At 45.7% G+C, this 14,235-nt stretch overlaps 1 protein-coding gene across 1 annotated transcript in view; it reads right to left on the bottom strand.

Annotated features, from left to right (window-relative positions):
- Positions 1–14,161, bottom strand: part of DDB1 (damage specific DNA binding protein 1) — a 29,794-nt gene extending 15,633 nt beyond the window's left edge. Inside the window, exons 1-12 of the mRNA XM_040494957.1 lie at positions 13,952–14,161; positions 12,581–12,729; positions 11,135–11,251; positions 10,348–10,569; positions 8,204–8,318; positions 7,175–7,272; positions 6,217–6,375; positions 5,550–5,633; positions 4,851–4,967; positions 4,166–4,268; positions 314–389; positions 109–217 (exon numbers count right to left, since the gene is read on the bottom strand). Of these exons, the coding sequence (XP_040350891.1) occupies positions 109–217; positions 314–389; positions 4,166–4,268; positions 4,851–4,967; positions 5,550–5,633; positions 6,217–6,375; positions 7,175–7,272; positions 8,204–8,318; positions 10,348–10,569; positions 11,135–11,251; positions 12,581–12,729; positions 13,952–14,012 (1,410 nt within the window). The 5' untranslated portion in view covers positions 14,013–14,161. The remainder of the gene's footprint in view (positions 1–108; positions 218–313; positions 390–4,165; positions 4,269–4,850; positions 4,968–5,549; positions 5,634–6,216; positions 6,376–7,174; positions 7,273–8,203; positions 8,319–10,347; positions 10,570–11,134; positions 11,252–12,580; positions 12,730–13,951) is intronic.
- Positions 14,162–14,235: the final 74 nt, after the last annotated feature.

Below are 14,235 nucleotides of genomic sequence, written 5' to 3'. Positions count from 1 at the left end.
CTGTTACTTTTAGAGTCATAACAATGGACTGTCTTAAAATCCTGTGGTGCTCTAGACTGCACTGTAGGTCAAATTCAAGTAAACAGTGCCTGCCCCTTTCTCAGTTACCTGGATAAGTTGCTGATGAGCCACGTTGCCACAGAAGAAAGTCTGCTGATCATCCACGAAACCCATCAGTTCGGTTTCCTCCACCTCCTCTCCGTTCAACATGAGAACTCTGCGGCAGAAGGGAAGGCCCAGGTCAGCCGGCCTGGCTTCCCCACCTTGCACCCTTCACAGGAGCACCTGGAGCTGGCATCAGACTCACCCTTACCTTGTCTGGCCCACAAAAGAGAGCACCAGAGTGTCATCAGTCTCCCGGTTAGGATCAGACCGCAGCGGCCACAGACCTGGAACAAAGATCAAGGAGTAAGACTCAGAGCACAGCCCAACACTCGGCTCCCCACATCTAAGGAAGGGCAGCCTGGCCCCAAGGAGCGGGAACTTTGTGGAGTCCGTCCTAAAGCTGAAATACCCACTCTGTTCTTTCCTGGCTTTAAGACCCTGAAGAAGTTATTTTTAAAACTGTTTTGAGCCTAATTATTTTTAAGTTTTTCCTTTAATTTGGAAGAGGAGAATACATTTCCATGACTCAAAATCAAAATCTGTTCTTAAAATGTGTACACAGAGGTTCCATTCCTATACCTCTCCCTGAAACCTATCTGCCAAATAAGTCATCAATAGTCTCTTGTTTATTCTTCAAAAAGAAAAAGAATTTATAAGGAAATTGGCAGTATTTTACAAGCAAATACAAATACAAGAGATGTCTGGCTGTCTCAGTCCGTGGAGCATGCAGCTTCTTGATCTCAGGGTTGTGGGTTCGAGCCCCATATTGGGTGTTGAGATTACTTAAAAATAAAACCTTAAGAAATATGTACGTACATACGTATGTACATACATACACACATACGTATACACACATAAATATACATACATATACACACACATATATACACATATACACACACACATACACGTATACACATACACACACACACACACACACACACACACACACACAAAACAGCCTATCGTACACTGTTTGGCACCATACTTTTCCGCTTTGTATTAAGCCCTTATCAAAACTGAACAGTACTTTGTCTTTAACAGATGCACAGCATTATACAGACACACCAGTTTATTATTAAGTCTTATCTGATGGACACTTTTTCAGTATTTTGCACATAATGCCACAACAAATAATCTTGTATTTATGTCATTCTGTACATACGAAGGTCTATGGGGTAGATTCCTAGAAAGAAGATTGTCTATAAATCATTAAATGCATGTGTAGTTTTGGCAATATTACCAATAAGCATGCTAATTTCCTCACAGCCTCACCAACAGTGTTGTCAAACTTTTGGATTCTGGTCACCTGGTGAAGAATGGTATTGCTACTCAGTTCGGATTTGCACTTCCCTTATTACAAGTAAGATCCATTACCCGTCTATGTGTGTTCTCCTACAATTTGGGGACAGGAATTTTTGGTGATCCCCTTTACAGAAATGTTTGGATAAATTAGGGAGGTTAGGCCTTTGTCTATAAGGTGAAGTACAAACATTTTTATCTGGTGTGCCATTTCTCATGACTTAACCTTACAGAGTTTGGTTTCTGCCATGCAGAAGTGTTTTACTTTTATGTGGCTGAATTAACCAATCAATCCCTTTGCTTCTGTACTGGAGTCATATTTTAAAAGACCTTCCCCACTAAATTATAAAGGGGGGGTACCTAGGTGGCTCAGTCGGTTAAGGGTCTGACCCTTGACTTCGGCTCAGGTCACGATTTCACGGTTCCTGAATTCAAGCCCCACATCAGCTCTGCACTGACAGAGGGGAGCCTGTTTGGGATTTTGTCTCCCGCTTGCTACCTCTCTTTCAAAACAAATAAAAATTAAAAAAATAATAATAAAACAAATAAAATTATAAAAGAATTCAACTTTTTCTTTTAACTTTTCTATACCAGTTTTTAAAAATTTTTTTTTCAACGTTTATTTATTTTTGGGACAGAGAGAGACAGAGTATGAACGGGGGAGGGGCAGAGAGAGAGGGAGACACAGAATCGGAAACAGGCTCCAGGCTCTGAGCCATCAGCCCAGAGCCTGACGCGGGGCTCGAACTCCCGGACCGCGAGATCATGACCTGGCTGAAGTCGGACGCTTAACCAACTGCATCACCCAGGCGCCCCTCTATAGCCGTTTTTTAAAAAAGAAATTTTTATGTTTATTTATTTTTGTACAGTCTCCTTTTTACGTGAAGTCTGATCCATGTGGATTCTAGTAAGGGATACAAAGTATAGCACAGATCCAAACTCATCTTTCCCCAGTTGATGACTGGGAACACCATTTATTAAAAACCATTCATAAAAGAATCATCTTGGGGCATCTGGGTGGCTCAGTGGGTTGAGTGTCCGACTTGGACTCCGATCATGATCTCACAGCTCGTGGGGCTCACTGCTGTCAGCACACGGCCCACTTAGGATCCCCCGTCCTCCTCTCTCTCTGCCCCTCCCCTGCCAGTGCTATCTCCAACATAAATAAACATAAGAAATCATCTTTGGGGCCCGTGGGTGCCTCAGCTGGTTGAGTGTCCGACTCTTGATTTCGGCTCAGGTCATGGTCTTACAGGTTGTGAGATTGAGCCCCTGGTCAGGCTCTGTGCCGACAGCACAGCACCTGCTTGGGATTGTCTCCCTCTCTCTTTGTCCCTCCCCAACGCATGTGTGATCTCTCTCTCTCTCTCTCAAATAAACTTAAAAAAAAATCATCTCTAGCTCACTGAACTGAGACACCACCATTGTATACTTAATTCCCGCATGTAACTGTGTCTATTTCTGGACTTTTTTTAAATTTTTGGATGTTTGAGTTTTTTTAATTTCGGGAGTTTTGCTCAAGGAACCCTGCCTGTTAGTGCACCAAAACCACACTTTTATTCCCTGAGGTTTAATGGCACATTTTAGTATCTGGTAGGGCTAGTCCCATCTCCTGGCTTTTCTTGCTTCTCCCTTTTTCCATTTGGACCTTGGATTATCTAGGTCAAGGAAAAAAACAAAAACAAAAACAAAAACCCCTGATATTTTTATTGAGATACATGAAATATAAAAATAGGTCAAGGACTACTTTACAATTTCATTTATAGCACATTGGCATGTCTTTTTTTCATCTGACCAAGCTATCCTTTGAACCTTTAAGGAGTATTTTAATGTTTTCCCTGTAGAAGTTTCGCACACTTTTTATAAAGTTTATTCCTTGGTATTTTGCCTTTTTACTGCTATTGTAAATTGGCTCCTTCCCTCCACTATACCTTCGAATGGACTGTGTTTTCACATGAAAGCTATTAACTTTAGTACATTAATTTTATATCCTACTACCTTAACGAATTGTTGTGTAGTTTTCCAGTCAATTCTCCGGGTTTTGTAGTTTTATGATCTCTTCCTTTCTAACTCATAAACCTCTATTTCTTTATTTATCCATTTCCATCCTCTTATTTAACAGTCTAAATAACTTTTTTTCTGATGTGTCTCTCTCTCTCTGTATATATCTTTGGTTTTGCTTTATGATTCAATCCGATCGTCTTTCTCCTTTAATAGGTGAGTTTTAACCAATTCACATTTACTTAACATGACATATCAGATTTTTCAGACACCCATGCAGATGTATAGCTGTTCTGTCACATTACCCTGGGTCACTATAGGTCATCTACTACCTATATATCATAAAAGCCTTTCACTATATAGTCTTTCTTTGATCTTATTATAGTTCTCCCAGAATTTAGGTTTTTACTTTTGTTCTAGAAGTTCCCTTTACACTATATACACTTGTATGTGATATTCTCAGTCTCCTCTTTTTTCAGGGATTCTGTTAGTTCCCTTATAGAAACGTTCAATTTAACTTAGAAACTTTTCCATTTCTCTACTCCATTATCCAATTTTGGTCAATAATATATATTTTCAAGTTTACTTTGGCACTTATAAATTCTACCACTGATTTGTCTTTTCCATTTTTTTTTTTAATTCTTCATCTGACCCGCTTTCCTCTAGCTCCCACCCAAGTGCCTTCACAACTCATAATGAGACCATAGATCAAGGTCACTCAAGTAAGATATGCACCCTACATCCACCAAAAGGTTACCTTTGATGCCTGGTAAGTCAATGCTGGCATGCTCGTGGATTCCAATTCCATTTCGGATGATCCGCAAGGAACCTTCCTTGAAAGCCCCAGAGCAAGTAACCAGCTGCAAATAGAGAAAGTGTTTCTAAATACCTCCTCACAAGCCTGGGGCCATCATACTGATGCCCGGAAAGTAAACCCAATGACCCTTCCAGTGGAGCTAAGTTTGAGGATGCAGACTTGGCAGAGGCTGATGTCCAAGTCCCTCAAATTTTCCAAGCACACAGGACATTCTAGTCCAAGAAGCAAAAAGCAACTACCACTGCTCCTAGCAAGGTGGCTTCCATCATTGGAACCTAGAGTGTACTAGAAAGAACACAGGATCTAGACTCAGACACACCTGCCATTTGGGGGTTATGGGACCTTGGACAAGTTCCTTGATCTTTCTCAGTCCCAAGTCTCCTCACTTCTGAAACAGCCAAGAATTCCTATCTAATAGGGTGTCGTGTGATCACAGATAATGTAGATCTGTATCACCGACCTAGCGATGCAGTCAATAAATGGTAGTTATCCTTGCGTCGTTGTTAGTGAGCAAGGCTCTTAAAACTTATCTTCAGTGCGCACACCCCACTCGGGATAGGCAAGTCTAGAAGAGCACAGTTTGAGCGAACATATCAACCATCCATTTCTAGGATGACCCTCTTACCTGTCCCTGCCCCTGTCTCTCCAGGTCCACCACGCACATGTCCACAATGGGTCCCAAATTAGTAAAGGTTTCCATGGCCACTACATAGGAGCCTTGTTCGTTGCTGTCAACATTGAGCTAACAAGAAAAAACAAGGTTAGTCCTGGAATGCCGCTAAGAGATCCACCGTAAAGAGACGGTTATCATCCAAGAGAAACTCTGAATCCTACAAGATCTGCCCTTCTTGTACTCCACTGGATGCTTCTAGAAGGGGATTATTGACTAAGGAACATGGTTAGCTTCTAGAAGACCCACGAACCAGTGAGGGATTTCTAATCTGTGAGTCCCATGGATGGATTTCAAAGAAGCAGTTTGGAAATTAATGTAAACGTTTGCATGTATTTCTCTGCAGAGAAATCCAAAGTTTTCACACTCCAGAGGTGATCTGGCACAATACACTATGACCTCTTTGAAGGTAGGAGCTGGGTCTTGTTTCATCATTGCATCCACTCTGCCCAGCACCTTGCCTGGCACATCTGTTGAATGAACCTTTAAGACAAAGAGCTAGTCAGGGTAGGAAGGGAAATCGACCGAGGAGACAGCTGCATAGTATGGAAACAGATGAAATGAAGAAATTCAGAGGTTCCAAACACAGGAGAAACGTGACAAAGAAGCAGCGAAGATGGCGAAAAAGCCAGAAAGAAGAAAGTATCTTCTCACCTTCACAAGCTGGGAGTCACCGAGGCGAGACCCAACGAACACAACACCATTATCGAGGTATGTCAAGCATTCGGCGATAGAGGTCTAGAAGAAAGTCAGTGGCATATAAGGCATCAGAATGGACACTCCCTGGGAGCCCGACACTGTCCTACCACTGTCCTCTCACCTCTCAGAGGTCTGCTAAGAAAACAAACAGCTGCAGCCACGAGTCCCGAAACAATTCTCCATTTCAAATCCCCAGACCGCACTAAACAAATGTTCTTAAGTCTCTGAAGTTTTTGACTCCGTGTATCATATCCTCACAGTCAGAAAAACCTATTCTTTCTCTTGCAGGTGCCTCCTCCGAATGATCATCTTAATACCAATGGCTCCAGTCTGCTCCTTAACTTTTTTGGGACCCTCCCCCTGGAATGGAGTATTAGCGTTAGGTTAATCTTCCATTCTGAATGGTATCCTTTCCACTTCTCTCCCTTTGTGTGCTTGACGTAGAGCACGGCTGCCTACGAGATTCTCCAACATCTAACTCATTTGAAAACCAACTTCCGCAGCAGGACTGACCACGTGTCGCTAGGTGGTACGTAAAACAGTTCCCAGTCACAGTGTGAGACCACACATCTGGGGTCACTAGGGTGCTAGCAGAAGACAGCAGAGCAGGGACCAGCCCGACCTCTCCAAGGAGCTCCACGCGGAGATCTTTGAGGGTGACGGTGCCGTCCATCTGCTCCTCCTTCTCCAAGAGCAGCATAAAGAGCCGTCCTTCCATGTCTCCCAGCAGATAGCGGGAACCATTGGGGTCCACACGATTGTGACACACGATCGTGCTTTGCTGCCAAGAGGGAAGACGTGGTCGTTAGAGATTAAGTGTCTCCCATAACCAGAGAGCAAACCCTCGTGAACCACTCCCTTTCCCAAGCCCAGCCATTTCACAGGCAAGGAATCCACTTAGCAAACGCTACGTGTGTGATTAAAAATGGGGACATTTTTATTCTGAAGACGATTTTCTGAGGAACTCAATATACCTGTAATGTTTTTTCACAGATTATCCTATTGGGAAATAGAAATACACAGAAAATAGGAAGCAGCTGTAAGTGTTCACTGGACTATGAACACTACCACAGATTTTGTTACTTACCGTCACAACTACGAATTCCTCCCACTGCTAACGCTACCATAGACTATGTCATTTGCCCTTTAACTTAAGATTCTAATTCTTATGACTTGAAACACTGAGATTTGAAACTTTTGTGACCAATTTTTTTAAGTCTGTACAACTGATCACTCTATGACCCTCACATGACTTGAGCTCTGAGAACATTTAATCAAATCTGCAAAATCCTTCCCTTCGTAAAGTCGCCCCAGTAGACGGGAAGAGTAAGCCTCCTTCGATTACTACTTCTTTCTCTCGGCTAGTGGGCAAGCTCTCCGTAAGCAAAACCAGGCCAGTCTCTCTTTGTATTCCCAATGCCCCACACAGTATCTTACGCACATAGTAAACGCTAGGACAGACATCTAGAAATTTCTCTTTACAAATGGGGAGAAACAAAGGAGCAGGGTAAGAACAAGGGCAAAAAAAAAAAAAAAAAAAAAAACAGAGAAGGAAGGAAAAGTAAAAGAGTGCTGCTCACCTTGATGATAGGAGGGGCAATCGCCAGGTATTTGTCACCGTTGTGATAGGTGATCGACTCCTGTCCAATGATGATGGCCCCTCCAAAGGGCTCTGGGACTGCAGGGGAAAGGACAGCGTTAGAACGCTCAGTACTCCAGACCTGCCAAGCCCTGTAGCGTCAAGGGCACTGATCCGGCCACCTCTGGGGCAAACCTTCAGGAAATCATTATTTTTAAAAAGACAACCAAGTCCAAGGAACGTGGCGGCCTTTAACTGACGCTGCCGTCTGGGGAATGTCAGGCTGGCATCACCTAACCCTGTATTTTTATCGTCACTCTTCCGGTGTTTCCGAGCCCCTACGGGTGGGGCGTCTTCTCCGTGCTCTTCCACCTGCACCCTCCCCCTTTCTCTCCTCAACTTTGATCTCTCGAACTCAAAACGGTTATTCTTTTTCCCGTTCCTTAGCTTACTTTCCCCCGTTATCAGGGCCACCATTTAGAAAAGCCAATTCTCACTTGAGAGTTCTAAAATTTCTCTCCTAAGCGAGACACATAACATGATGTTGAGGGCAGGATATGGGACAAGGAGCACAGAGGCCTGGAGTCAGGCCGAGGCTTTGTCAGCGAGGCACAGGCACGGGCAAGCCCCGTGGCCCAGGCATCCCCATCTGTGAAAGACTCAGATTAGATAAGCTCCACAGGCCACCCCGCCTCGGTTTTTCAACGTTATGCCCAGCAATGAAATAATGAGAGTAATTTCTACATGCCACTCTGCAAATCAATCTCAGTACTTAACCCCGCCACCCCAAATAAAGGAAAGCTGTACTTTCTGGGAGGAGTAAAAAACAGACAATCCCAAAAACAAAAATGGGAAAAGCAAAGAAAAGCACATTTAGAAAACAGGAGACGTCAGGGCTGCTGAGTAATGCACGTGTATAATAGCATCTGAGCCTGGAAATGAAGGTGCAGAGAAGGTGAGGAAGGAGCAAGAGTAGGGAACAGACCCAGACCCGGGGGGCAGGGGGCACATTTCCAAAACCCCAACCAACCTGCAATCACCATGGAAGCCTCAGCTTCTACGTTTTCCTGTTTCCAAGGGCCCTTATTGAACTCCTTCTCTCGGAGAGACACCTCATAGGTTTTCACATGCCGCCCCTGAGGGTCCTAGGTGGGGGAAAGGTGGAGTGGTTAGCCCCAACGAAGGGTGAACCCTGGACTGGACAGGAGTCCTGAAAGGGACAGGCCATACCCACCCAGCATCTGACCATCCTATCACGTTGGCCTTACTACCCTGACCCATCCATATGCTGACAGCCACCAACTAAGCCTGTGACTGGGTAGGCTGAGACCCAGACCTGTTTCTAACAACTCAACCAACCAAGACAGGCTTCAGAATTAGAAAAATCAATGTGGCACGCTATACCGATCACCGTAAGAAATACAACATACACGTGTATATTCACGGGTGTGTCTAAAACATACGTTATGTCCTAGAGTCCTTGGTCTCAAGGAACTTACTATATTGAGAAGCTAAATACGTCTAAGAGATTAAAAAATTTATCTGAGGGGCGCCTGGCTGGCTCGGTCCGTGGAGCATGCAATTCTTGACATCGGGGTCGTGAGTTCGAGCCCCAAACTGGGTGTAGAGATCACTTAAAAAAAAAAAAAAAGATACAATTCTTAAGCACATTCTGCAGGGGTGATGGGAGTGAGAACAGAACACAACACTACTCTACAAGGAGGTTTTAGCTAAGACCTCCAGTCCTGCCTTTGTCAACACCTTCCCCTGCTTCTCCTGAATCCTGACTCACATCAGTCCTAGGGCCATCAAAGTCACCTTTGAGACTAGAAGAGCAGGGACAGGGAGGCTACAATCGGCCAGTGGGAGATGGCATCAACAAAGGCCAGATGGAAGTCTAAGAAGTTATGGAAAGAATTCCACAATGTGTTTCGGGGCAGGGGCCACATCTTAATCGCTGCTAATAGCTCCTGACACACTTATAATGACTACCTTTCAACGGGCAAGTCCCTAAATGTTTCCCAAGTTGAATTTCTGGCACAAAACAGGAGATAGTAGTTTTTAGTTGAGGAAAGCTCTTCCCATCAATGACAGGGGTAAGACTGAACTTCATGAAAAGTTCAAGCTGGGGTTTGCATTTGGACCCCTGAGACACATACAGAAACGAAGATCTTTCACAACTGGCAGCCCTGAGGCTAGGAACAGACAGAATCAGCCTTGAATAACCAACATCAATGTTTTAATGACCTGGTAATTTACAAAACTGTACACGAGAGAGAAATTCTTAAGTTTTTATTTCAGCTTCAGTAGGGAACTGTGAGCAAGATCAAACAAAATCTCCTAAAGTCGTTTCAACCTCATTCAACTGAACTTCATTCCGACCAGCCTCTGAACTCTAGCACTTAGGGGGACACTAAAGAATACGCAAAAACAATCAGTGTTTCCGAAGCTTAACACAGCTATCGAACGTGCCCACGCGTCTCACTCGGGACTCAGACTAGGTTTCCCTCCACCATTGATTCACCCACATGCAAGCGAAATGACCTCATGCTATCTGGCTCTTTGTTAAAAGGCGGAGATTTTTCTAAGATACAGGCAAGTGAGCCTGGTGTTCTGCCACCCCGCCCCCACTTAACAAATCTGGCTCAGAGAACAGCTGCCCAGGATCAGCGCGGCTAAAGTTTGAGGCACAGACCAAAATAGAAGTCAACAGCCAACAAGTCACCAGAAAGTGAGGGCTGGACAAAATGCAAACCTCTTCTTAGAAGACGTAGATAAGACATCGCCAAGATGATTTTTCTTTTGCTTATAGGGGCAATTTCTAGATCACTGCTCTACAGCTAAGTTTTAATAATCCCCTAGCATGCCGGTAAGAGACTCAGGCAAAGTATAAACTGGGTCACCCTATAAAATCTCCAAGGTCCACAAGAATGTAATCTCAGGATTAAAACCTGCTACCAGCCCCAGAGAGCTTCCTGCCTCATTAAGTACTGCTGCGCTCAAGACGCAATCAAATTCTGACCCATATTAATCATACCATTCAAAACATTTAAGGACAAATACGTTCAACTCTCTGCCTGCCCTACTGCCAAATCCAGACATTCCAATTAGCGGAAAGCAACTGCCACTGTGCAAAACCACACCGCTTCCCCCTCTCTCCTCCAGCTCCAGTACCTGGTAGACAAAGCAGATGGTAGGTGCTTGGCAACCATATAAGAACTTGACGTCGATGACATGCAACTCCTCGAGGCGAATGTTAAAGGCCTTGAGCTCTTTATTGTCCCGGTCTAGCGGAATAACCTTGAAAAGGCCATCATAGAGTCGCAGGCCGATCATGCGGCACTCGGGGTCAATAATGCCAATGATGCCAGTCTCTGAGGGGCGGCCAATACGGTCCTAAGAAGTAAAACTGGGGTTAGGAGGGGCGCCTGGGTGGCTGAGTCGGTTAAGCCTCTGACTTCAGCTCAGGTCACGATCTCACAGTTCGTGGGTTCGAGCCCCGTGTCGGGCTCTGTGCTGACAGCTCAGAGCCTGGAGCCTGCTTCAGATCCTGCGTCTCCCTCTCTCTCTGCCCCTCCCCTGCTCACGCTCTGTCTCTCTCTCAAAAAAATAAAATTAAAAAAAACTGAGGTTAGGGAAGAACTTCAACACTCAGGGTAACAGAGGATACCAGGCACCTCCTCCCCAAGGTGACTTTAGGGGTAGCAGTAAAACCAGCGGCGTCTACTGGCCATGCCAGCGAGCCCACGTCAGTGCGTGCCTTTTCGCAGAACACTGAACCTCAATGAATTAGTACCCTGTCCCTTGGACTCTTCCTTTCTTCATAAAAGCTCAAACCCTTAGGATGTTCTCGTTGTTTCTCTGATCACAGTGAGAGCTGCCCCCAGCAGCTCAATTTTCTCCATCAAATCATGACAGCTCTACCCAAAAAACTCTCATCAGCCTAAAGCAGCCACCTCACCTGGACGTTGCCATGGGCTCGTGTTATGATATCAATGCTCTCGCCGCTCTGCTTGTACTCCAGGATGCAGGCATTGTACTTAGCTGTCAGGATAAACAGGAGGTCCTTGCTCTCCCCCTGGAAACCAACATGATACCATTAAAAGAGGTTCTTTAAAAAAAAATTTATTTTTAATTTTTTTTAGTTTATTTCTGACAGAAAGAGAGAGAGAGAGAGAGAGCAAGCGAGAGAGTGTGCGAGAGTGAGCATGAGCAGGAAAGGGGCAGAGAGAGACGGAGACGCAGAATCTGAAGCAGACTCCAGGCTCTCAGCTGTCAGCACAGAGCCCAAACGTGGGGCTCAAACTCATGAACCACAAGATCATAACCTGAGCCAAAGTCGGCCACTTAACCGACTGAGCCACCCAGGCGCCCCTAAAAGAGGTTCCTGTTAAAACAAAAATAGCTGTCCAGCCTTTAAGCCTCTGTCTTCAAGCATGCTAAGTTCTAGAAGAACTTTCTTTTCTCCCTGAAGAGAAAAATCCCAGTGAATAGGTAACACACATCAGGTACACACACCCTAAGGGTGTGTGCAACAGGCCAGAACTAAAGCAGGTAAACATCTGGGCTTCACTTTGATGACTGTACTTGTCTCTGCCCTACCCACAGTAATGTCTTGTCTATTTCCATCTCAAGCTAATCTCTCATTCCATTCAAATTCTCCAAGATGAATGCAATGCCTCCTCTAATCCTCTCCCAACTATTCGAAGAGGGAAAAACATGTGAATAACGATGAGAGCTAAAATGGATCTACAAAGTCTTACTTACTTATTAACAGAGACCCCAAAAGACTGAATATTTTGTTCCAAGGATTACAGTTGAAATTTTGAACCCACTGCTTTCTTGTCAGAGTCAGGATACAATGAAGCAACACAGATGGAAGCATTTGAGTTACAATGATGACGATAATACTATGATAATTGTTAGTGTAACAGTAAATGCTTGCCATGTAATAGCTCCTATTATTATAACATTTCCTCTCACAGTAACCCAGGAGATTTCATGTCGTTATCCCCACTCTGCACACAAGCCAATAAGGCTCTGAGGCTCTGAAAGGTTAGGTGACATCCAAAGTTAGAATCAATAAGGAATAAAACCAGGATGGCCCTCATCAAGAGCCTACTCTCTGAATCAGTATGGTGACCCACATTTCAAACCACTGTAGTCTCCCCTTCTAGAGAAGTCAACCTGACTTTTTTCCTAGTGACCCTGTTCTATATCTAGGAAGCTTGTTCAATAATATAAATTGAAACGTGCCATCCAAAAAAAAAAAAAAAAAGAGAGAGAGAGAGAGAGAAAGAGAGAGACAGAGAGACTTCTCTCCTAAACCCCATTCCACCCATCCCAAGCCAAAGTGAAACCATCCACACGACAGTTCTTGTTGCTGGGCCCAACCCAGAGCACTTACCTTGGGCCTGAAAAGCTCCATGACAGCAATCTTCCCATACATGCCCACCTCTTTGACGGGCCGAAGCCCCTCAGCAGTGACCACATAGATCTCTAATCTCGTGTTTTTGGCAATCAACAGGTTCAGGTCTTCGGCTGATGTAAAGTGTCCTGAAAGGAACAGATCCTCTAACTTTTGACGCCAGAGCAGTATCTAAATAATCCTATCACTTGTCCTTAAGTACCCCCAGAATTCACATTTATTTCAGAGTTCTCTGACTCCCTCCATTCACTTCCTTCTTGCCAAATCCAGCACCTCAGGGAGTCTCACTTCATACATTCAAGAGAGCTACTTCCCTAATCAGACTAAGAAAACTGGCCTGGGCCTAAGAGCAGCATGTCCTTCAACTGACAATGACTGTGAAAACCTTTCAGATGGCTCTGTGCCCTCAAATTTTACTTTTCCTACTGCAGTGGCAGACTTATCTTCTCGGTAAGGGATGCTGGAGAAAGCGTTCACCTGCATTCAGTCCTTACCTACATTCTCACAAAATCTTGACCAAACAGACCAGATGGAATGCAAATTCTCAGAGCTTTATATCAAGACACTGTTTTGTCCACACCTCTTGCCTTCCCAGCAGTCGACCAAATAACCCCCCGTCCACACTCCCTCACAGCTTCCAACTCTCCAAACAACAAGAGTTTTGTTTTGGAATCGTGATTAGGATGTACACAAACATACAACTTTGAGGCCTTCATATTCTGCTGTGAACGTGGTTCAAGACGATTACTCCCGGGGTTCTGGACATCTGTGTCCTTTGTGATCCTTGTCTAGTCAACAAGGCAAACCCAACACAGGGCCGGCCATCCGAACCCTCGGCTCTAGCAGCTCCCTCGAGTAAACAACAGCCCCAGGCAGAGAAGACTCCTCTCCTTCGGGTGAGAGCGTACATTCCTCACATCCCTCCACCTCCTGCACCTTCCAGGCTCTCCCACTGGAAAATTCTGACCCTAAGAAAGTCGCCATCGCCACCGCCCCTTCCCCTGACCACACGAGGCCAATCTCGGCCCCCCCCCCCCCGGCAACACCGTACAATCCACTCACACTTCGCTCTCTGTCCCGGTGGGGCCCGTCCCTGTCCCCGAGGCCAAGTGACCTCCCAGGACGAAAAGGGGACCCCCAAGCGCAGCTTTTACTCCCCAAAAGGCGCGTGCTTCTTTTAAGGACACCTTCTTTAAAGCCGTGGGCTGGCGGAGCTCCGTCGGCCGCCAGCACCTTCCATTCCCGGGACTCGGTCCCACCCGGCCGCCCCAGGGGCCGCGGGCCTCCCTAGGCCTCGGTGCCCCCCCCCAGCTCCCTCCCTCGCGGGGTCCCCTGCCCCGGCAGCCTCACCGGTCACGCAGCCGTTCACGGCGGTGGGCTTCTGTGCCGTTACCACGTAGTTGTACGACATGTCGAGGTCTGGGGCGGCCCGTCGGCACTCGAGCGCAACGATAGAGAAATGGACACAGGCGAAGAGACAGGGGCCCCCACCCGCGCGCGGCGAACTCCAATGCCGCTGCCTCCGCCCCAGAGACACGTTGCAGGCCAGAGCGGCCGGGGCGCAGGGCATCACGGGACGGCCTCACCTGGCCTCTTGGAGGACTCACGGCTTCCTAGGCGGCCAACCAAAAGAG

Source organism: Herpailurus yagouaroundi, unplaced genomic scaffold (assembly GCF_014898765.1).
Source record: "Herpailurus yagouaroundi ecotype Mexico unplaced genomic scaffold, PumYag 187, whole genome shotgun sequence".
Lineage (NCBI taxonomy): Eukaryota > Metazoa > Chordata > Mammalia > Carnivora > Felidae > Herpailurus > Herpailurus yagouaroundi.
The sequence above is the reverse complement of the archived record's forward strand: the minus strand, read 5'-3'. Positions and strand labels throughout refer to the sequence as shown.